Raw genomic sequence first — 25,505 nt, forward strand, 5'->3', positions numbered from 1 at the left:
CTGACTAACACATATAACATAACGTTTAGAAGTAACTGCGATTCCACATATGTGGTATATCTGTTAGAATGTGGGTGCGGCCTATTATATGTAGGCCGCACGAAACGTAAAATAAGAAGAAGAACTAACAAACACATCTATAATATAAAAGAAAAAATGCTCAAACATAGTGTACCCAGGCATTTTTCTGAGTGCCATGGTAGCAACCCAAGTTCACTAAAAATACAAGTTATAGATTGGGTACCCCCTTCCAACCCAAATAGGCTACTTGAACTAAAGAGACTTGAAACCAAATGGATTTATAAACTTAAAACACTTCAACCACTTGGTATGAATATAGATATTGATGTAGCAGCTTTTATTTAAATCGTATTTTTAGTAGTTAAAATAATTTAAAATAGTTCCAACTAATCTGTTTAAACAATTATATATCAAATCTATTTTTAGACTTTTTTATAGTATTTATCAATTCACTCTAAATTCAATATATGTTTTTACAAGTTTATAGGATATATATATTTTTCTTTAATACTTTAATATAATATTTAAACGAATTTTTAAATTATATATTTTTTCATTACATAGTCAATATAGGTCTTCAATGTACTAAGTGTTCATGGATCTTGTTGTTACCAGTACTCTAATTTATTTTTATAACAAGCATTTATCAATAATAAATATTAGCAATAATAAATATCAAGAATAACGACAATAAAATAAACATTTGTTTTTAGCATGATTTCCCACCTAATATTCCCTACTAGATTATCAGCATGTCTCTTACAAACAATTGATCATTTAAGAAGACATGCAGGGGCAACACGCTCAGTTATTTAGAATACTCAAAGTATATATGACAGGTCTAATTATGCCCTGGTAATATTTAACATGTAAAACTCGCACACTGCAAATGAACCGTTGTTCTCACAAATACCGGCAACTTTTAATGTAAAATATTGAAAGGTTTTTATAAATTGCAAATATTATTAACTGTTATTAATTGTCACAGTATAGAAATGTATTTTATGCCATATTTTTACTTTTGTTGTAACATCATTTGCATAACTTTATCTGTAATGTAATTACGATGAATTTGCCTCTCACTATTGCTATCCAGACACATACGGTTATTAGCATTTGCCTGAACCTATCCTAGGAGCAATATTACAGGAGCTCCTGCTCACACCTCTGAGCTCCGATTGGACACACTTGGCTTAACGCTTTGAGCAATACGATAGGAGCTCCTGCACACACCCCTGAGCTCTGATTGGACGAATTGGGTTCAAAAAGGAAGAGCGCTTTTTTCAACACATCTGTTATTAAATCCCTCTTGAAGAAGCCCGGCTGCTGACCGGGGGAAACACGTCAGGGTATTGGACTGACAATTCAGGCTGGAAAAACGTTAAAGGGTCCTGGTATCCTGCACTCACAATAGCCACAGGTCTTGCTGACACGGTATCCGGATTCACCTATCAGTCACTTCCAGTGCAGCAGCACTCGGCAATCACAACAAGCAACAAGAACTGTACCACCCACGATCCTCCTAATTGCAGCACATTTATTTTAATCTTGTAAGTGCATATATATTTGTGTATTATACTGTGTCATTAAACGCTTTCACTTGAGTCCTGCCTTTTGCGCCATTTCTTCTCTCTCCACATATACTTGTTCCTGCATACGAAGCCCTGGTTTGGAAATACCAGGCTGGATTAAAGGCAGCAAGGTTTGGGCACAGTGACTTCCCTGGAATTGAAGGGATTGCAGAAACTAATTACTTGGAAATATTTTTGGAAAATACTGACAAACACCCCTGAACACAGGAAGTTTTATTGGATTCACTTACTTCCACTAAAGGTACTGTCCTCTTTTATCACCTGATCAACTTGCAATATTGCAACTAGTGTGCCAACAAGAAGGTCATCATCTACTTTGATTCTACAAAAGTATTATTTTATTTTCAGATTTATTTTTAGTTTTATTTATTTATATATATATATATATCTTTATAATTACAGGACATAATTGCAAATATACATTTAGTTCAACATTTTTCTGGGTATAGCGCATTTTATTACTATTGTTGTCTTTTTCATATTGTAAGGTGTCAACAGAAATAAAAACCAGCCGCATCTCCCAACGTCAGCCCACAAAATATTTTTAAAGTGATATCTACACTTAGTAATATAATAAAATTTAACAGGGAATCCAGGTACACCACTTTCTAAAGTGCATACTGCTTACCCCCTCCCCAGTTAGGGATATTGTCAAACAAAAGACTGAACATACCTCAATGCTGCTTGTAGCATGACATCGTTCACCACATTGAAGATTTCTCTTAAACTACCTTCAGCTGCTCTGTGGGAACCAGAATGGATCTTAGATAACGTTTGCTAAGATCATCAACATCAGGGCAGAAATACAAAAAACATAATTTATGTAACTTACCCGATAAATTAATTTCTTTCATATTGGCTAGAGTCCATGAGCTAGTGACGTATGGGATATACATTCCTACCAGGAGGGGCAAAGTTTCCCAAACCTCAAAATGCCTATAAATACACCCCTCACCAAACCCACAATTCAGTTAAACGAATAGCCAAGAAGTGGGGTGATAAGAAAGGAGCGAAAGCATCAACAAGGAATTGGAATAATTGTGCTTTATACAAAAAAAATCATAACCACCACAAAAAAGGGTGGGCCTCATGGACTCTTGCCAATATGAAAGAAATGAATTTATCAGGTAAGTTCTTACATAAATTATGTTTTCTTTCATGTAATTGGCAAGAGTCCATGAGCTAGTGACGTATGGGATAGCAGATACCCAAGATGTGGAACTTCCACGCAAGAGTCACTAGAGAGGGAGGGATAAAATAAAGACAGCCAATTCCGCTGAAAAATAATCCACAACCCAAATCAAAAAGGTTTAATCTTATAATGAAAAAAACTGAAATTATAAGCAGAAGAATCAAACTAAAACAGCTGCCTTAAGTACTTTTCTATCAAAAACTGCTTCAGAAGAAGAGAAAACATCAAAATGGTAGAATTTAGTAAAAGTATGCAAAGAAGACCAAGTTGCTGCTTTGGAAATCTGATCAACAGAAGCTTGATTCTTAAAAGCCCAGGAAGTAGAAACTGAACTAGTAGAATGAGCCGTAATCCTTTGAGGCAGGGATTTACCCGACTCCACATAAGCATGATGAATCAAAGACTTTAACCAAGAAGCCAAAGAAATGGCAGAAGCCTTCTGACCTTTCCTAGAACCAGAAAAGACAACAAATAGACTAGAAGTCTTCCTGAAATCTTTAGTAGCTTCAACATAATATTTTAAAGCTCTAACTACATCCAAAGAATGTAAAGATCTCTCCAGAGTATTTTTAGGATTAGGACACAAAGAAGGGACAACAATTTCTCTACTAATGTTGTTAGAATTCACAACTTTAGGTAAAAAAATAAATGAAGTCCGCAACACCGCCTTATACTGATGAAAAATCAGAAAAGGAGATTCACAAGAAAGAGCAGATAGCTCAAACTCTTCTAGCAGAAGAGATGGCCAAAAGGAATAATACTTTCCAAGAAAGTAATTTAATATCCAGAAAATGCATAGGTTCAAACGGAGGAGCCTGTAAAGCCCTCAGAACCAAATTAAGACTCCAAGGAGGAGAAATTGACTTAATGACAGGCTTAATACGAACCAAAGCCTGAACAAAACAATGAATATCAGGAAGAATAGCAATCTTTCTGTGAAAAAGCACAGAAAGAGCAGAGATTTGTCCCTTCAAGGAACTTGCAGACAAACCTTTATCCAAACCATCCTGAAGAAACTGTAAAATTCTAGGAATTCTAAAAGAATGCCAAGAGAATTTATGTGAAGAACACCAAGAAATGTAAGTCTTCCAGACTCGGTAATAGATCTTTCTAGACACAGATTTACGAGCCTGTAACATAGTATTAATCACTGAGTCAGAGAAACCTCTATGACTAAGTATTAAGCGTTCAATCTTCATACCTTCAAATTTACTGATTTGAGATCCTGATGGAAAAATGGGCCTTGAGATAGAAGGTCTGGTCTTAACTGAAGTGTCCAAATTTGGCAACTGGCCATCCGAACGAGATCTGCATACCAAAACCTGTGTGGACATGCTGGAGCCACCAGCAGTACAAACGAACGCTCCATTAGGATTTTGGAAATTACTTTTGGAAGAAGAACAAGAGGCGGAAAGATATAAGCAGGTTGATAATTCCAAGGAAGTGACAACGCGTCCACCGCTTCCGCCTGAGGATCCCTGGATCTGGACAGATACCTGGGAAGTTTCTTGTTTAGATGAGAGGCCATCAGATCTATTTCCGGAAGTCCCCAGATTTGAACAATCTGAAGAAATACCTCTGGGTGAAGAGACCATTCACCGGGATGTAAGATCTGGCGACTGAGATAATCCGCTTCCCAATTGTCTATACCTGGGATGTGAACCGCAGAAATTAGACAGGATCTGGATTCCGCCCATACAAGTATCTGAGATACTTCTTTCATAGCCTGAGGACTGTGAGTCCCTCCTTGATGATTGACATATGCCACGGTTGTGACATTGTCTGTCTGAAAACAAATAAACGATTCTCTCTTCAGAAGAGGCCAGAACTGAAGAGCTCTGAAAATCGCAAGGAGTTCCAAAATGTTGATTGGTAATCTCGCCTCCTGAGATTCCCAAACCCCCTGCGCTGTCAGAGATCCCCATACAGCTTCCCCAACCTGAAAGACTCGCATATGTTGAGATCACAGTCCAGGTTGGATGAACAAAAGAGGCCACTTGAACTAAATGATGGTGATCCAACCACCAAGTCAGAGAAGATCGAACATTGGGATTTAAGGATATTAATTGTGATATCTTTGTATAATCCCTGCACCATTGGTTCAGCATACAAAGCTGGAGAGGTCTCATGTGAAAACGAGCAAAAGGGATCGCGTCCGATGCAGCAGTCATGAGACCTAGAATTTCCATGCACAAAGCTACTGAAGGGAATGATTGAGACTGAAGGTTTCGACAAGCTGAAACCAATTTCAGACGTCTCTTTTCTGTTAGAGACAAAGTCATGGACACTGAATCTATTTGAAAACCCAAAAAGGTTACCCTTGTCTGAGGAATCAAGGAACTCTTTGGTAAATTGATCCTCCAACCATGTCTTTGAGGAAACAACACAAGCTGATTCGTGTGAGATTCTGCAGAATGTAAAGACTGAGCAAGTACCAAGATATCGTCCAAATAAGGAAATACCGCAATACCCTGCTCCCTGATTACAGAGAGAAGGGCACCAAAAACCTTCGAAAAGATCCTTGGAGCTGTTGCTAGGCCAAAAGGAAGAGCAATAAACTGGTAATGCTTGTCTAGAAAAGAGAATCTCAGGAACTGATAGTGGTCCGGATGAATTGGAATATGAAGATATGCATCTTGTAAATCTATTGTGGACATATAATGCCCTTGCTGAACAAAAGGCAGAATAGTCCTTATAGTCACCATTTTGAATGTTGGTATTCTTACATAACGATTCAATATTTTTAGATCCAGAACTGGTCTGAAAGAATTCTCTTTCTTTGGAACAATGAACAGATTTGAATAAAACTCCAGGCCCCGTTCCAGAATTGGAACTGGCACAATTACCCCAGCTGACTCCAGGTCTGAAACATTTCAGAAACGCCTGAGCCTTTACTGGGTTTACTGGAATGCGTGAGAGAAAGAATCTTCTCACAGGCGGTCTTACCTTGAAACCTATTCTGTACCCTTGTGAAACAATGTTCTGAATCCAAAGACTTTGAATCGAATTGATCCAAACATCTTTGAAAAATCGTAACCTGCCCCCTACCAGCTGTGCTGGAATGAGGGCCGCACCTTCATGTGGATTTGGGAGCTGGTTTCGACTTACTAAAAGGCTTGGATTTATTCCAGACTGGAGAAAGTTTCCAAACGGAAACTGTTCCTTTAGGGGAAGGGTCAGGCTTTTGTTCCTTATTCTGACGAAAGGAACGAAAACGATTAGCAGCCCTATATTTACCTTTAGATTTTTTTGTCCTGAGGCAAAAAGGCTCCCTTCCCCCCAGTAACAGTTGAAATTATTGAATCCAACTGAGAACCAAATAATTTATTACCTTGGAAAGAAAGAGAAAGCAACGTTGACTTAGAAGTCATATCTGCATTCCAAGACTTAAGCCATAAAGCTCTTCTGGCTAAAATAGCTAAAGACATATACCTGACATCAATTCTAATGATATCGAAAATGGCATCACAAATAAAGTTATTAGCATGTTGAAGAAGTTTAACAATGCTATAAGCATTATGGTCTGACACTTGTTGCGCTAAAGCCTCCAACCAGAAAGTGGAAGCTGCAGCAACATCAGCCAAAAAAATAGCAGGTCTAAGAAGATTACCTGAACATAAATAAGCCTTCCTTAAAAAGGATTCAAGGTTCCTATCTAAAGGACCCTTAAACAAAGTACTATCTGCCGTAGGAATAGTAGTACGTTTAGCAAGAGTAGAGATAGCCCCATCAACTTTAGGGATTTTCTCCCAAAACTCTAATCTATCAGATGGCAAAGGGTACAATTTATTAAACCTTTGAGAAGGAGTAAATGAAGTACCCAGACTATTCCATTTCCTAGAAATTACTTCTGAAATAGCATCAGGAACTGGAAAAACTTCTGGAATAACTACATGAGGTTTAAAAACTGAATTTAAACGCTTATTAGTTTTAATATCAAGAGGACTAGACTCCTCCATATCTAATGCAATCAACACTTCTTTAAGTAAAGAACGAATAAACTCCATCTTAAACAAATATGAAGATTTATCAGTGTCAATATCTGAGGCAGAATCTTCTGAACCAGATAGATCCTCATCAGAAATAGATAAGTCAGAATGATGGCGGTCATTTAAAAAATTAATCTGAAATATGAGAAGTTTTAAAAGACCTCTTACGTTTACTAGAATGAGGAATAACAGACAGAGCCTTCCGAATAGAATTAGAAACAAATTCTTTTACATTAACAGGAACATCCTGAACATTAAATGTTGAAGGAACAACAACAGGTAATGGATTATTACTAATGGAAATATTATTTGCGTTTGATAGTTTATCATGACAACTAACACAAACTACAGCCGGAGGAACAGTTACCAAAAGTTTACAACAAATGCACTTAGCTTTGGTAGAACCGACATCAGGCAGCGTCTTTCCAGAAGTAGATTCTGATCCAGGGTCAGGTAGTGACATCTTGCAATATGTAATAGAAAAAACAACATATATAGCAAAATTATCAAATTCCTTAAATGGCAGTTTCAGGAATGGGAAAAAATGCAAAATGAAACAAGCCTCTAGAAAACCAGAAGCAACTAAAAAGTGAGACTGAAATAATGTGAAAAAAACTGGCGCCAAGTATGACGCCCACATATTTAGGCGCCAAGAATGACGCCCATATTTTTTGGCGCCAAAGAAAGTCCGCAACACATACGTAAAAAATGACGCAATCACGTGAAAACTTCCGGCTCCAACTATGACGCCAGAAATGACGAAATTTTTGCGCCAAAAAAGTCTCGCAACAAAAACGACGCAATAAATAGAAGCATTTTCTGCACCCACGAGCCTAACAGCCCGCAATTTTGAAAAAAAGTCAATTGAAAATTTTTAAGGTAAGAAAAAATATAATTTATATGCATTTTCCCAAAAAAATGAAACTGGCAGTCTGAAAGAAGGAATACTGATTATCCTGAATCATGGCAAATATAAGTTTTAACACATATATTTAGAACTACATATAAAAGTGCCCAACCATAGCTTTGAGTGTCATGAATAGAAATAAGACTTACTTACCCTAAGACACTCATCTACATATAGCAGATAGCCAAACCAGTACTGAAACGAGAATCAGTAGAGGTAATGGTATATAAAAGAGTATATCGTCGATCTGAAAAGGGAGGTAGGAGAAGAAATCTCTACGACCGATAACAGAGAACCTATTAAATAGATCCCCTAGAGGAAGACCATGGTATTCAAATAGGCAATACTCTTCACATCCCTCTGACATTCACTGCACTCTGAGAGGAAAACCGGGCTTCAGCCTGCTGCGAAGCGCATATCAACGTAGAAATCTAGCACAAACTTACTTCACCACCTCCATGGGAGGCAAAGTTTGTAAAACTGAATTGTGGGTGGGGTGAGGGGTGTATTTATAGGCATTTTGAGGTCTGGGAAACTTTGCCCCTCCTGGAAGGAATGTATATCCCATACGCCACTAGCTCATAGACTCTTGCAAATTACATGAAAGAAATGTAAACTAGGTTTAACACCCAAGGCACCGCCAAAGCATCTATCAGCTCTGCCTGGGGATTTCTGGAACACAACCGTATATGGGTAGCTTGCAATGGAGTCGGGACGACATGAGATCTATCTCCAGAGTCCCCCATTCGTGACAAATCTCCGCAAACACCTTGGGGTGGAGAGACCATTCCCCCTGATCGAAGGATTGTCTGCTGAGAAAATCCGCCTCCCAGTTGTCCACACCCGGAATGTGTGTGTCCAATATCCGAGACACCTCCCTCATCGCTAGGGAGCTTCTCGTCCCACCCTGATGGTTGATGTAAGCCACTGAGGTAATGTCTGTATGGAATCTCTGATGAAGCTGAATGACCCCAGAAGAGGCCACACCTTCAGAGCATTGTAGATAGCGCGACGTTCCAGAATATTTATTGGGAGGAGAGACTCCTCTCGAGACCATCTTCACTGTGCCATCCTGGCACCCCAAACAGCTCCCCTTGGGACAGTTGTTCCGGACGGATCCACCAAGAGAGGTCCGATCGTCAAGAGAAATCTGTTGGGATAGATATGTATGATCGCCGTTCCACTGTCTCAACATGCACAACTGAAGAGGTATCAGATGGAACCTGGCGAATGGAATGACATACCATGAGACTGATCACCTCCATTCTCTGAGCCACAGCGGGACTGGAGTGGGACTGAAGGGCAAGACAGGCAGATCCAATCCTCCTGTGTTGCTGATCTGTGAGAAATATTCTCATGGATATAGAATCTATTATCATCCCCAAGAACTCCACCCTGTTGCTAGGAATCAGGGAGCTCTTTCCTGAGTTCATCTTCCAACCGTGAGATTGGAGCAAAAGCAGAAGGGCCCTCGAGTGGTCCTCTGCAAGACTGGACAGCACCGCCTGGACTAGAATATCATCCAGATAGGGCGCCACAGCAATGCCTCTGGACTTGGCTACTGCTAGCAATGCCCCCAGAACCTTCGTCAAGACTCTCGGGGCTGTCGCCAGACCAAAGGGAAGGGCCACAAATTGGAAATGTTGGTCCAGAAACGCAAATTTCAGGAATCTGAAACGATCCCTGTGGACTGGCACATGAAGGTAGGCATCTTTTAAGTCTATTGTCGTCATGAACTGACCCTCTTGAACTAGGGGCAGAATAGATCTGATCGTTTCCATTTTTAATGATGGAACAGCTGGCAAGGAGTGATATTCCCAACAATAATTGATGAAGCCGTAGACTCACCATATCTTAGGAAAGAAATATAGGCATAATGTAAGACTGAAGTCCATGTGAGGGAATCGTTAATAGGTACTCATTAAGAGAGAAAAGAAAATGTACTTTAACCCTTTGGCTGCCAAGCCATTTCCCACCTGGGTGCTAAGCTGGATTTGAGGTTTTGTTTTTGTTTGTTTTTTTGTTGTTTTTTTACTCTTTTTTTTCCAGATCCCCAAGACCTTTCCAACGATGGGTCTTGGGGGTCTGTAGCTGCTTAGATGCCTGAGATACAGGTTTCTAAGCAGCATGCCACAATTTCCCTATATTATCCATTGTTAAATTTAAATAAAAGTTGTGCGGGGACGTCGTCATGCGTGACTTCAACACGCAAATCGTGAAGCCCCGGCGATGCCTCTCACTATTCAGGCCAGATCGCCGGGGTGGAAGTAGGTGGGAGCCCTCAGATTGCCCTCAAGGTGGGTGAGTACTAGCGACGGCTCTGAGCCGTCAGCACCTGACGGACAATTTGCGATGGCTCAGAGCCATCATTAGCACTCAAGGGGTTAAAATATATAAAATAAAGCATTAAATATAAATGTATCTAAATCTATTACTAAAGGGACATCAAACCAAAATGTTTTCTTCACGATTCAGAAAAGGTGTACAATTTTTATCAACTTTCCATTTTACTACTATTATCAAATTTACTTAATTCTCTTGATATCCTTTGTTGAAGGAGCAGCAATGCACTTCTGGCAGCTAGCTGAATACATTGGGTGAGCCAACAATGAGGCATATCACTAGCTTGCTCTCAGTAGTGTATTGCTGCTCCTAATGCATACAGATAGAGGCGCTCTACTAAGAACGAACTGCAGCTTAGTAGATTGTTGAATGAGAGTTACCACCTAGGAGCAGCCTCTTTTAGCCCAATTGTGCTTTTCACAGTGGCAAACTTTACCGAAGTATACCAGTCTGATCCCGCCTAGTAAGGTCAGTCCAACCCTTGAAATACCAGGCAGTTCTCCTCTGAACAAGGAACATGGCAACCCCAGAGCGCTTCTCTCTCTGTTTGTAATTGCTGCTCCTAAGCCAACCTAGGTATTCTTTCGAAAATGGATACCAAGTGAACAAGACAAGTTAAAATAGAAGTAAACTGAAAAGTTTAAAATTGTATGTTCTGACTCTTGAAATAAATATTTGGTTTTCATGTCTATTTAAGGGTGCTTGCCACTCTAAGGCTGAAGAGAAATTGCAGTGCTTCATCAAAGATGGCCACCGTCTGTGAGGGAAAGGAGAACATAGACATGTGAGGTCTTCTCACAACAAAAAGTTTGAAAACTCCTGAAAATCTGTTCCCCATTTACAGAAATCTGCTGAGAATGAAGACCAGAGCTCTGGTATGTGCTAAAACCTGCACAGAATTTTTTTTAAAGAGACAGTACCTCAATTTTACTGTAAATGTGTAGAGGTGCCCAAATGTGCCTTAGACTGCATGTAGTGTTATCTGGTGAATGTCCCCAGGCTATGTGAATTATGTGTACATGGTCATGCTAATAGCCCATGGGCTATGTGAGTGCAAATACATGTCAGCACTCACTCTACCGTGATTACCAAGTTGCATGAGACCTACTTCCAGTAGAAGAGCCAATTCTGTGTAGTACATAGTAACACAGGATCTAAGGAAGGCATACGTCCATGCACTAACAGGAGTAGGATGCAAGACAAGTCACAGCGACACCTGTTGGGAGCAAATCACAAATTCCTGCGAGAAAATTACTCTCAATTACATTGTACTAAAACTCTTGGACCCCCTCTGTCCTAATCCCAGCTTTCCAAGTGGGATAATGCGCCTCACATTTGTCTGAGAACCCTTTTCAATCAAAGTGTAGATCAGCAGTTTGAGTTTCACCATCTTTCTTGCTTGGAGGCAAAAATAGACTATGGTATCATGGGAAAGTCGGAGGGATTAAAACTCTCTTGTGTGGGGTGTTTTGCCTCCTCCTGTTTGTCTAGACTTTAAATCTCACATGCGATGGCTCGTGGACTCTCACTCTTTTGAAAGCTGCCTTAGATTCAATGTGGAACATTGATGCAAACAAGCATTAAAAAGCATACTAAAAGCATGTTCAAAGTAAATACTGAATATAAAAATAATTACAAATGTTCCCCATGACTTTAAAAAAACATAATTTATGTAAGAACTTACCTGATAAATTCATTTCTTTCATATTAGCAAGAGTCCATGAGCTAGTGACGTATGGGATATACATTGCTACCAGGAGGGGCAAAGTTTCCCAAACCTCAAAATGCCTATAAATACACCCCTCACCACACCCACAAATCAGTTTAACGTATAGCCAAGAAGTGGGGTGATAAGAAAAAAAGTGTGAAAGCATAAAAAAATAAGGAATTGGAATAATTGTGCTTTATACAAAAAAATCAAAACCACCACAAAAAAGGGTGGGCCTCATGGACTCTTGCTAATATGAAAGAAATGAATTTATCAGGTAAGTTCTTACATAAATTATGTTTTCTTTCATGTAATTAGCAAGAGTCCATGAGCTAGTGACGTATGGGATAATGACTACCCAAGATGTGGATCTTCCACGCAAGAGTCACTAGAGAGGGAGGGATAAAATAAAGACAGCCAATTCCGCTGAAAATAATCCACACCCAAAATAAAGTTTAAATCTTATAATGAAAAAAACTGAAATTATAAGCAGAAGAATCAAACTGAAACAGCTGCCTGAAGTACTTTTCTACCAAAAACTGCTTCAGAAGAAGAAAACACATCAAAATGGTAGAATTTAGTAAAAGTATGCAAAGAAGACCAAGTTGCTGCTTTGCAAATCTGATCAACCGAAGCTTCATTCCTAAACGCCCAGGAAGTAGAAACTGACCTAGTAGAATGAGCTGTAATCCTTTGAGGCGGAGTTTTACCCGACTCGACATAAGCATGATGAATTAAAGATTTCAACCAAGATGCCAAAGAAATGGCAGAACCCTTCTGACCTTTCCTAGAACCGGAAAAGATAACAAAGAGACTAGAAGTCTTTCGGAAATTCTTAGTAGCTTCAACATAATAATTCAAGGCTCTACATCCAAAGAATGCAATGATCTCTCCTTAGAATTCTTAGGAATAGGACATAATGAAGGAACCACAATTTCTCTACTAATGTTGTTAGAATTCACAACCTTAGGTAAAAATTCAAAAGAAGTTCGCAACACTGCCTTATCCTGATGAAAAATCAGAAAATGAGACTCACAAGAAAGAGCAGATAATTCAGAAACTCTTCTAGCAGAAGAGATGGCCAAAAGAAACAAAATTTTCCAAGAAAGTAATTTAATGTCTAATGAATGCATAGGTTCAAATGGAGGAGCTTGAAGAGCCCCCAGAACCAAATTCAAACTCCAAGGAGGAGAAATTGACTTAATGACAGGTTTTATACGAACCAAAGCTTGTACAAAACAATGAATATCAGGAAGATTAGCAATCTTTCTATGAAAAAGAACAGAAAGAGCAGATATTTGTCCTTTCAAGGAACTTGCAGACAAACCTTTATCCAAACCATCCTTAAGAAACTGTAAAATTCTCGGAATTCTAAAAGAATGCCAGGAAAAGTGATGAGAAAGACACCAAGAAATGTAAGTCTTCCAGACTCTATAATATATCTTCCTAGATACAGATTTACGAGCCTGTAACATAGTATTAATCACAGAGTCAGAAAAACCTCTTTGACTAAGAATCAAGCGTTCAATCTCCATACCTTTAAATTTAAGGATTTGAGATCCTGATGGAAAAAAGGACCTTGCGACAGAAGGTCTGGTCTTAACGTTAGAGTCCACGGTTGGCAAGAGGCCATCCGGACAAGATCCGCATACCAAAACCTGTGAGGCCATGCTGGAGCCACCAGCAGAACAAACGAGCATTCCTTCAGAATCTTGGAGATTACTCTTGGAAGAAGACCTAGAGGCGGAAAGATATAGGCAGGATGATACTTCCAAGGAAGTGACAATGCATCCACTGCTTCCGCTTGAGGATCCCTGGATCTGGACAGATACCTGGGAAGTTTCTTGTTTAGATGGGAAGCCATCAGATCTATTTCTGGAAGTCCCCACATTTGAACAATCTGAAGAAATACCTCTGGGTGAAGAGACCATTCGCCCGGATGTAACGTTTGGCGACTGAGATAATCCGCTTCCCAATTGTCTATACCTGGGATATGAACCGCAGAAACTAGACAGGAGCTGGATTCCGCCCATACCAGTATTCGAGATACTTCTTTCATAGCCAGAGGACTGTGAGTCCCTCCTTGATGATTGATGTATGCCACAGTTGTGACATTGTCTGTCTGAAAACAAATGAACGATTCTCTCTTTAGAAGAGGCCATGACTGAAGAGCTCTGAAAATTGCACGGAGTAACAAAATATTGATTGGTAATCTCACCTCCTGAGATTCCCAAACCCCTTGTGCTGTCAGAGACCCCCACACAGCTCCCCAACCTGTAAGACTTGCATCTGTTGAAATTACAGTCCAGGTCGGAAGAACAAAAGAAGCCCCCTGAACTAAACGATGGTGATCTGTCCACCACGTCAGAGAGTGTCGTACAATCGGTTTTAAAGATATTAATTGAGATATCTTTGTGTAATCCCTGCACCACTGGTTCAGCATACAGAGCTGAAGAGGTCACATGTGAAAACGAGCAAAGGGGATCGCGTCCGATGCAGCAGTCATAAGACCTAGAATTTCCATGCATAAGGCTACCGAAGGGAATGATTGTGATTGAAGGTTTCGACAAGCTGAGATCAATTTTAGACGTCTCTCGTCTGTCAAAGACAGAGTCATGGACACTGAATCTATCTGGAAACCTAAAAAGGTTACCCTTGTCTGAGGAATCAATGAACTTTTTGGTAAATTGATCCTCCAACCATGATCTTGAAGAAACAACACAAGTCGATTCGTATGAGATTCTGCTAAATGTGAAGACTGAGCAAGTACCAAGATATCGTCCAAATAAGAAAATACCACAATACCCTGTTCTCTGATTACAGACAGAAGGGTACCGAGAACCTTTGTAAAAATCCTTGGAGCTGTTGCTAGGCCAAACGGCAGAGCCACAAACTGGTAATGCTTGTCTAGGAAAGAGAATCTCAGAAACTGATAGTGATCTGGATGAATCGGAATATGCAGATATGCATCCTGTAAATCTATTGGGGACATATAATGCCCTTGCTGAACAAAAGGCAGAATAGTCCTTATAGTTACCATTTTGAATGTTGGTATCCTTACATAACTATTCAATATTTTTAGATCCAGAACTGGTCTGAAGGAATTCTCCTTCTTTGGTACAATGAAGAGATTTGAATAAAACCCCAGCCCCTGTTCCAGAACTGGAACTGGCATAATTACTCCAGCCAACTCTAGATCTGAAACACATTTCAGAAATGCTTGAGTCTTCGCTGGATTTACTGGGACACGGGAAAGAAAAAATCTCTTTGCAGGAGGCATTATCTTGAAGCCAATTCTGTACCCTTCTGAAACAATGCTTTGAATAAAAAGATTGTGAATTGAATTGATCCAAATTTGTTTGAAAAATCGTAATCTGCCCCCTACCAGCTGGGCTGGAATGAGGGCCGCACCTTCATGTGGACTTGGGAGCTGGCTTTGATTTTCTAAAAGGCTTGGATTTATTCCAGACTGGAGATGGTTTCCAAACTGATACCGCTCCTGTGGGTGAAGGTTCAGGCTTTTGTTCCTTATTGTGACGAAAGGAACGAAAACGATTATTAGCCCTGTTTTTACCTTTAGATTTTTTATCCTGTGGTAAAAAAGTTCCTTTCCCTCCAGTAACAGTTGAGATAATAGAATCCAACTGAGAACCAAATAATTTATTACCCTGGAAAGAAAGGGAAAGCAAAGTTGACTTAGAAGACATATCAGCATTCCAAGTTTTAAGCCATAAAGCTCTTCTAGCTAAAATAGCTAGAGACATATACCTGACATCAACTCTAATGATATCAAAGATGGCATCACAAATAAAGTTATTAGCATGTTGAAGAAGATTAACAATGCTAAGAGAGTTATGATCTGTTACTTGTTGCGCTAAAGCTTCTAACCAAAAAGTTGAAGCTGCAGCAACATCCGCTAAAGATATAGCAGGTCTAAGAAGATTACCTGAACATAAGTAAGCTTTTCTTAGAAAGGATTCAATCTTCCTATCTAAAGGATCCTTAAAGGAAATACTATCTGCCGTAGGAATAGTAGTACGTTTAGCAAGAGTAGAGACAGCCCCATCAACCTTAGGGATTTTGTCCCAAAATTCTAATCTGTCAGATGGCACAGGATATAATTGCTTAAAACGTTTAGGAGTAGTAAATGAATTACCCAAATTATTCTATTCCCTGTCATGACATTCATTACAAACAACAGCTGGAGGAACAGATACCACAAGTTTACAACAGATACACTTAACTTTGGTAGATCCAGCACCAGGCAGCGTTTTTCCAGAAGTATCTTCTGACTCAGTTTCAACGTGGGACATCTTGCAATATGTAATAGAAAAAACAACATATAAAGCAAAATTGATCAAATTCCTTAAATGACTGTTTCAGGAATGGGAAAAAATGCCAGTGAACAAGCTTCTAGCAACCAAAAGCAATAAATAATGAGACTTAAATAATGTGGAGACAATAGTGACGCCCATATTTTTTAGCGCCAAAAAAGACGCCCACATTATTTGGCGCCTAAATGCTTTTGGCGCCAAAAATGACGCAACATCCGGAACGCCGACACTTTTGGCGCAAAAAACTCAAAAATGACGCAACTTCCGGCGACACGTATGAGGCCGGAAACAGAAAAAAAAATTTGCGACAAAAAAGTCCGCGCCAAGAATGACGCAATAAAATGAAGCATTTTCAGCCCCCGCGAGCCTAACAGCCCACAGGAAAAAAAGTCAAATTTTAAGGTAAGAAAAAAATGTATTTATTCATATGCATTATCCCAAATATGAAACTGACTGTCTGAAATAAGGAACGTTGAACATCTTGAGTCAAGGCAAATAAATGTTTGAATACATATATTTAGAACTTTATAGAAAAGTGCCCAACCATAGCTTAGAGTGTCCCAGAAAATAAGACTTACTTACCCCAGGACACTCATCTACATGTAGTAGAAAGCCAAACCAGTACTGAAACGAGAATCAGTAGAGGTAATGGTATATATAAGAGTATATCGTCGATCTGAAAAGGGAGGTAAGAGATGAATCTCTACGACCGATAACAGAGAACCTATGAAATAGACCCCGTAGAAGGAGATCATTGAATTCAAATAGGCAATACTCTCCTCACATCCCTCTGACATTCACTGCACGCTGAGAGGAAAACCGGGCTCCAACCTGCTGCGGAGCGCATATCAACGTAGAATCTAGCACAAACTTACTTCACCACCTCCATAGGAGGCAAAGTTTGTAAAAACCGATTTGTGGGTGTGGTGAGGGGTGTATTTATAGGCATTTTGAGGTTTGGGAAACTTTGCCCCTCCTGGTAGGAATGTATATCCCATACGTCACTAGCTCATGGACTCTTGCTAATTACATGAAAGAAATAATAATTTCCTTTTACTCATGGAGTTAGCTGTATAATATTTAAAATAATGTTTTGTACATACCTGACCACCTCTTGCTAGCATGCTGACCCATATGGAACTTGTTGGTCTTGATGAATTCTCCAAACATGACCTGCATTCTGCTGTGTATGCATATTTTGAATCCTTTTTAGCAAACACATACACTGTGTTTGTAGCCATCTTTTCCTGAGCAATAAGTACCTGAAAAAGTCATAAAAACGTACCAAAATTTTGAATTATTCTTTCACTCAAAAATCATCAACTAACTTAACCCCTTTACACTGTTAGGGCGTTCCATGTAGTCCTAACAGCACTGGACTTTAACACCGTTAGGACAGCATGGAACATACTACCATTTACTGTGTCCTGTAGTTTCCCCCTTTGACGTTAGAAAGTATGGGGGGGTGCCTAGCAGCGTAGACAGTCCCCCACGATTTGTTTCCAGCCTTGAAATCATGCAAACTCATCGTCTATATCGCAATTTCATTTTTACTAATAATGTTTACAATGGGAACTTCGTTCAGATGTGAACACTATAGTGCTGCTACAAAGGGGTTAATGTCCTTGAGCTTGGTGGCCTGATGATCAAAAGCTCTCCAGCATGGAAAGAAATCACACCAAATATTTGAGGGCTTATTTTAAACATTTTGTAATAAATGTTTCTTTACTAACCATGCATTAACAGATATAAAGCTAAAATTTGCCTTTATAAAATAGTTTGAGGGACCTCTCTGTACTGCTGAGACATAGATATTCTTGTAAGTCATATAGGGCCCGATGATTTAAATACAAAAGAAGTGAAAGGCAGGTAAGAGCAAAATGGGGTAATGAACACCGACATCTCAAACATGACAAACTCCCAACAAGCAGTTAGATTAAGGAAAGAGGAAACAGAGAAGAGATAGGAATATGACAATGGTAAACCGTTAAAAAGTAGACGAATGAGCTGAAGACATGAAAGAAAAAGCAGGCGGCTGTTGAAAAGAGGGCTGAGGAAAAATAAAAAAGGATGCTAGATGTAGGTGAGGAATGAGGTGAAAGAATAAAAAAAAAAATAATGCTCTATAAGCAGAGTTACATAAGAAAGATGGGTACTAAATTCAAAAACAATATTCCCAATAATATTTTAATTAGGTATGTTAAACCAATAATAGATTGGTTACCAAAGAAATAAAAACTTAATTCATTAAAAAAGTATCATCAATTGAGTTGTAGAAGTCAAGCTAAATAAAACTATTAAAAGTAATAATGTAAAATAAAAGTTAAGTATATATACTCTATCAAGAGAATTGTTGATTTTCATATGCATAAATCAAAATAAGACTTCTTCACAATACGGAGTTAAAAAAAAAAAAAAGTGATTTTAGTTTTAAAACGTACAAAATAGTTTATTTTTTGCACACATTACCTTTTCGGATCCATTAATAATGAAGTAACCCCCTGGGTCAAGGGGACATTCATTTAATTCACAAAGATCACGATCAGTTAGGCCATTTAACAAACAGTATGTTGAACGCAACATAATAGGAATTTTTCCTATAAACGTTTTTTGATGCTGTGTTTGAATTTGTTCTTCTCCTTCTTTTACCACTGTTTTGGTAATGTCCACATAAAGAGGGGCTGAATACCTTAGTAGGAAAAAGTCTTTATTAGATTAAGTATTCATACAATTATTGAAACAACTATCAGAGGTTAATATTCTTGTTTTAAAAATAAATTTAAAAAAAAGCCAAGGTAGTTCATCCCAGCTCTCTATGGGTTTCGTCTATGCAGCTGCCTTTACTGTGTTTATCAATGTGAAGAGAAGGGATGTGGCACAACTCATCAAAAGAGCTAAAAGGCATGGTTTAAAGTGCTGATCTTTCATCTGTGTTCAATCAGGACCTATTTAGTGTCAGATAACGAGTGGAGAGCAATTGTTTGCGCATGAACAATAAGGGATTTAAACACAGGTGCTAGTGCTCGTCGGGCTTTCAGCACAATAGCGATTTACAATAGAATGGATTACAGCAAATTCACAGTTCTGGTTAACTGTTTACGGGGAAGAAAAAAAAAAGTGTCACAAAACACATCAAAAATAAATTACAAAAGTTTTTTTGAAAGCATAATAGCATTATCTAAAAAAAAAAATTAATTAAAAAAAAAAAAAAAAAATCCCCTGCAAAAGTTGTAAGGGTTTAAAGATATATACATGTTTGCGAGAGAGTGGGGTATTTTTTTCCCACTTTTTTTTCTTTATTGACGTCAATGGGGGAATATGTGAATGTATATGCAATATTCTATGTTACAGGTTTTTGAGCTTGAGCGAAAATGGTTTACTTTTAAGTTGTTATAAGAGCGCAAAAAGCTTACTACTAGCGCAGTTAATGCTCGAGCGGGAGCATAATTAGTGCTCCACTTGTAATCAGGCCCCTAAATAGGCACTTTACCCAGCTAGTTTTACTGACCATCAGCCTAAAAACCATATTAACAAGGGACATAAAACCCAAAATGTTCTTTTGTGATCCAGATAGAACATGCAATTTTAACAATTTACTTCTATTATCAGTTTTGTTTCAATCTATTAGTATCCTTTTGTTGAAGGAGCAGCAATACACTACAGGGACCTTGCTGAACACTGGGTGAGTCAAAAGGCATATAATTGCAGCAACCAATCAACACCTAGCTCCCAGTAGTGCATTGCTGCACCTGAGCCTACCTAGTTATGCTTTCAACAAAGCACACCAAGAGAATGAAGAGTGTTTGATAAAAGAAGTAAATCTGAAAGTTGTTTAAAACTGTATGGGGGGGGGGGGGTGATTGGGATTTATGAACCATTAGGCTAAAGTTAGCTAATAATTTTCTCTTTTTTTTTTTTTTTTTTTTTTAAACATACATTTTCATTAATATCAATTTATGTTAAATTAAGCAATTTCTACTTTAAAAAGTTCAAATTATAATATTTTGTATTATACTGCCACCACACCCAGCTATTATATTATGCCTCCCAGCTGGAAGACTTCCATGGAGAACACAGCATATGTAGAATAATTTTACTTAGTTTTTGGTGAATTCTTAATTTAAGTTTAAAAAAAAAAACTAAATTTATGCTTACCTGATAAGTTTCTTTCTTTCCGTATACGGTGAGTCCGCGGAATCATCAATTACTGTTGGGAATATCACTCCTAGCCAGCAGGAGGAGGCAAAGAGCACCACAGCAAAGCAGTTAAGTATCACTTCCCTTCCCACAACCCCAATCAATTCAACCGAAGGAAAATGGAGGGAAAAAAAGAAGCAACACAAGGTGTAGAGGTGCCTGAGGTTAAAGTTAAAAAATAACTGTCTTAAAAGAAAGGCCGGTCGTGGACTCACCGTATCCTGAAAAAAGATATGTATCAGGTAAGCATAAATGTTTCCTTTCCTATGATACGGTGAGTCCACGGAATTAATTACTGTTTTTGAATCAATACCCAAGCTAGGGGACACTGATGATTAGGGAGGGACAAGACAGGTAACCTAAACAGAAGGCACCACTGTTTGAAGAACCTTTCTCCCAAAAAAAACTCAGCTGAGGCAAAAGAATCAAATTTGTAAAATTTGAACAGGATATGCAGAGAAGACCAAGTAGCAGTCTTGCAAATCCCATTCATAGAAGCTTAATTTTGAAAATCCAAAAGGAAGAGAGACAGCCCTTGTGGAAAGATGACATCAAGTCCTATAAGTCAAAAAGAAGAGGCGCCCTTGGTGCAATAACTCAAAAACAATGCAATGGCATGTAGAAATGGCAGAAAAGGTACTCACAAACAAAGATGCACATCCAATGCAATAAAATACGAACCGAGGCTTCAGAGCCGCTCGGCTGACTCAAACACTCCAACAGAGCAGCTGGGTAACGAAGGGGCTGGTCTCCAGTGATTTCACAGCTTCCGGTTCCAACGGAAGGAACACAGCCAATGGCGTAGTAGCACCTACAAAAGGTCTACATAATGCGGGTTCCCAAGCGTGTATCCGATAACCACAAGAAAGAACAAGGTTCAGATAAAACTTAAAGTATCCTTAGCTGATATTTTTTTTTTCTTCAGATGGAATGAGTCCACAGCTGCAATTCATTACTTTTGGGAATTTAGAAACTGGCCACCAGGAGGCAAAGACAAAGGCTTAAATACTCCTCCCACTTCCCTCATCCCCCAGTCATTCTACCGAGGAACAAGGAACAGTAGAAGAAATATCAGGGTGAAAAGGTGCCAGAAGAACAAAAATAACAGACACCCCACAAAAAATACGGGTGGGGAGCTGTGGACTCTTTCCATCTAAAGAAAAGAAAATTATCAGGTAATCATAATTTAAGTTTTTCTTCATAAATGGAAAGAGTACACAGCTGCATTCATTACTTTTGGGGAAAACAATACCCAAGCTATAGACACTGAATGCAAAAAAGGGAGGGTACAAGAGGCGGCCCATTCTGAGGGCACCAGGCCTGAAAACCCCTACCGAACAAAACCCCGCTTCGGCCAAAGCCAAGAACTTTGAAAAAAAGAAAAAGGCCCAAGGACACTGACCCGCAGATAGTCCACAGCTTTTCTAGAGACCGCAGGAACTAGACTCGACTGAGTCAACAGCCTCCAAGAAACAGTCACTCAGCAGTCGGTCTCCAAACAACAAACCCCTTACTAAAGAAAGGGAACAAACTACTGTATTCTTCCACAAAGAAGAAAAGACACAGAGAAAACATGATTGAAATTGTAAAGCGCAGCAAATCCCCCTTAAGGGACTCAAGGCGCTGCTCATTTTATCAACCTCGAAAGGAGGAAAGGCTGAGTAGACCTCGCCGGGGATCGAACTTGCAACCCTCGGTTTGCTAAAGTGCAGAGTAGCCACAGTGCATTAGTATGATGAGCTAGCTCCAGAAAAAAAACCTAAAAAGGGCACAAACACATAGCAAAAAAAAAAAAACTGAGAAACCGGGTCAGGCTAACAGAGACCCAACCAGTCTCATAGAAACAAGGGAAGCCAAAGCCCAGACCCCAGAAACAGAAACCACGGGATAAGGCCGGGAATCTGAAACAAAGAGGATCTTCCCCTAACACAGTCCCCTAAGTCGCAAAAAGGTAACTCAGAATACCGAAATATTCATAAATGAAACCTTGTGCAGCAAGCTCAGATGGGTCTGACGAATAACACCTGAAGCAAAAACACTGCACGCTGCAATCATCTAAAAAAAACTGAAATACTTGCAGGGCAAGTAGAAAGCAGCTGAAGATAGGGTTCTTTAGATTACCAAGTATCCACTAACCAGCGGATAACGGCGCAGGCTAAGAGCCGCCAGTGATTCCCACAAATCTTTAACATGGAGAAAGGCGAAACCTCAAGAGGCTTACCGTACCTCGAATGCTCAGAGGACGAATTTAGCAGAGCAACAGATCTCAGATCCTGCTACAACACCGGACCAGCCCAAGCAACAGACATGTCTGATAGACAGGGGGACAGAAAGACCCCAACCACAAGCCCCCAGGGAATGGAAAGAAAAAAGGGGGGACTCACCCACCCTAACAGAGCTCGGGTGTGATCCCAATCCGCTCCTCCAAAATAAGGCACTCCCAAGGAGAACCCCCTGGGACCTGGAACAGAGAAAAGAAAAATAGATCTGTAGGAAGACCTGTCACAGCTCTCTTAGTCTCTACGTAGAGAGATCAAATTCCAGAAGGTGGAACAGAGTCCACCGAGCAGCAGATGCTGCCCCTTATAGAAATAAGCCACCTGATCCAACCTACACACAGCGCCGGACAAAGACCCTCCAGAAAGGGGAAACCCCAGCTCAAAAGGAAGACAAACTATCCCCTCAAAAGGGAATGGCACAGATAAGAACAGCGTACATGTCCACAAGACATGAAGTCATAGTATGATCAAAACATGGACCGAATGAAAAATCATCCAGACCCCACTGTTGACCCAACAGAGAAAAAAAACTCCCCATAGAGGAGCACACTACGTCCGAAGGACAAGTCAGTCCTTAAAGTTTATAACCAGTACCCAAATGTCACGGATATCAGACAGCTAAGGCTACCCCCAACCCCCACTACAACCTCACCCCTGTTTATCAGTGGTTTTCGGCTCCTCAGAGCAACCACCATCTCTGGAAGCTGTTTGTTTGCTTTGTTTTGGCTTGTTTTTGTGTTCAGAGAAGAGTTGCTTTATGACCAGGAAAACCCTCCTAGGCTGGCTGGGCTCCTGGAACTCCCGGTCGGCCGCCTCACAACAGACACCTGCCTAACCCCTCTCAGGCTAGCCAGGCTCCTGGAACTCCCGGTCGGCCAAAGGACAGCAAAACATCCGCTAACTTTACCCCTGGTCGCTCCAGCAGCCCTTTGCCCCAGAGCTCCGCTCTTTTGGGGATTCGTAGCCCCTAGGGAGGACGAGAGCTGGAAGAATTATCGGAGGGGAGCTCCTTTGGGAACCAGGGGTTTTGGACACCCCTAACCCCATAACTTCATTGCATTGTCTGCCGGCAACTATGGAGGGAGAGGCTTCAACAAGTAAAGGATTGTGATGGAAAGGTCCTCCCCACAGATGATGAGAGGTACTGGGTCCGGTGGGACTTGCGAGTGCTTTTCCTGGGAGAGCAGCCCATGGAAGAATGGCTATCGGATCTAGATCGACTGGTTCGGGCAGAGATGTGGGAGGACAGCTACCGGGACCTCCGATGGCTCGCTATGCAAGCACGGCCATGGCTGGAGGATTGCTCCCCCACAGAGGGCTTTGGCGGCCCTTGGTTAAGATTGGAAAAGTTGAAAGAAGACCCAGAATTTGTGAGGGGGCGAAAAAGAGTAACAAACATTTACCTCTCCCAAGAGCAGCTGTTGGATCTCTCAGGGGTACCCTGGATGGTATCCAATATGGTATCGCTTATCGTCCAAGAATGGGAACTGGAAAAGGCATACAAGAGGCTGCTATACCGAATTCTGCACAGAGCTGTGGTGCAGAACTCTGGGAATCATGGAGGTTGGCCTCAGATGAGTGGCAACAGAGCATAAGAGACGACGAGCTGCTAGATACAGATCAGAAGCCTGGCCTCGAGCTTACAGACTTGGACAAGGGAGCTACCCCAGCAGAAGCGCTGGCAACAGGGCAGAGAGCCGCCGGCCTCTTTCCAGCACCTATAACAGCTCCAGGAGCCGGGAGATGAGACAGTCGGTCTGTCTCCCCAGCGGCAGAGCCATCCCCTGGGAGCGGAGGTAGTCGTCCTCCCTCCCCGTAAGCAGAATCCCTTCCTGGGAGAGGAGACAGTCGGTCTCTTTCCCCAGCAGCAGAGCCAGGAGCCGGGAGAGGAGACAGTCTGTCTCTCTCCTCAGCGGCAGAGCCATCCCCTGGGAACGGAGGTAGTCGTCCTGCCTCCCCGGAAGCAGAACCACTTTCTGGAAGAGGAGACAGTCTGTCTCTCTCTCCAGCGGCAGCACAGTTTCCCATGGAATGGAGGTTGCAGACCCAGCGGTTGATCTCCTTCTCGGGAGAAGAGACAGACGGACTCTCCCCTCAGTAGCTTGGTAGGGGTCTCTACCCTTTTCTTGTCCCGGAGTATTTCTCACCAAGGGCAGGCGTTACAATGGGCAAGGAGGATAAAAGCGTACACAGTTGGTGCCACATGTTTGGGCACCCAAGCTTTACCTGCCCCACCAAGAAGCAACCTCCCCCTCCGGTCTGGGGTGGGATTAAAGCCGGGAAACCGGGACTGGCTTTGTTTGTGGGTGGGTCAGCCGGTACTCAACAGAGTGTCACAGAGGGAGACAGTCTGGCCATGCAACTTAAGGACACTGGAACTTGTGGAACAGCAATTGTTTGGGAGCCGGCCTTAGCAAACTTGTTTGGGACTTTGCATTAGGTGACTATCCCTGCGCTTAGGGTGCAGGGTATAAACGCCAGCAGGAACCCCCGAGGATGCCCCAAGCACAGGAGAGGTGGGATAACCTCTCCCAGCAACCGAGAAGTGGAGGGCCACGGTCGGACAGCCCCAGGCCGACCCATTAAGGGTCTAGCCAGGTCTGCCGAACTGGAGGGGGAGAGATGTCACAGATAACAGACAGCTAAGGCTACCCCCAACCCCCACTACAACCTCACCCCTGTTGTTTATCAGTGGTTTTGGGCTCCTCAGAGCAACCACCATCTTTGGAAGCTGTTTGTTTGCTTTGTTTTGGCTACCGGGGTAGCCGGGATATCCGTCACACCAAAGGTGGATGAGAACTCTGGCCTACCTGCTTGCAAGCCCAATGAGCTAGCCCCTATGTCGCAACATAGGGTCCCAGAAAAAAATTGGGTCGTCCCGAACCAGTCCACAGGATCATAAGTCTCCAGAAATCCAAGAAGGATCCAAGACAAGAACCCTGG

General features: G+C 40.9%; 1 protein-coding gene across 1 annotated transcript in view; it reads right to left on the bottom strand.

Moving 5' to 3' along the window:
• Window positions 1-1,543: 1,543 nt before the first annotated feature.
• LOC128644659 (DNA-directed RNA polymerase II subunit RPB2-like) overlaps window positions 1,544-25,505 on the bottom strand; it is a 37,707-nt gene continuing 13,745 nt past the window's right edge. Inside the window, exons 3-5 of the mRNA XM_053697184.1 lie at window positions 18,556-18,775; window positions 17,190-17,348; window positions 1,544-1,743 (exon numbers count right to left, since the gene is read on the bottom strand). Coding sequence (XP_053553159.1) covers window positions 1,618-1,743; window positions 17,190-17,348; window positions 18,556-18,775 — 505 coding nt within the window. The 3' untranslated portion in view covers window positions 1,544-1,617. The remainder of the gene's footprint in view (window positions 1,744-17,189; window positions 17,349-18,555; window positions 18,776-25,505) is intronic.

This window comes from Bombina bombina, unplaced genomic scaffold (genome assembly GCF_027579735.1).
Source record: "Bombina bombina isolate aBomBom1 unplaced genomic scaffold, aBomBom1.pri scaffold_2070, whole genome shotgun sequence".
Taxonomy (NCBI): Eukaryota; Metazoa; Chordata; class Amphibia; order Anura; family Bombinatoridae; genus Bombina; species Bombina bombina.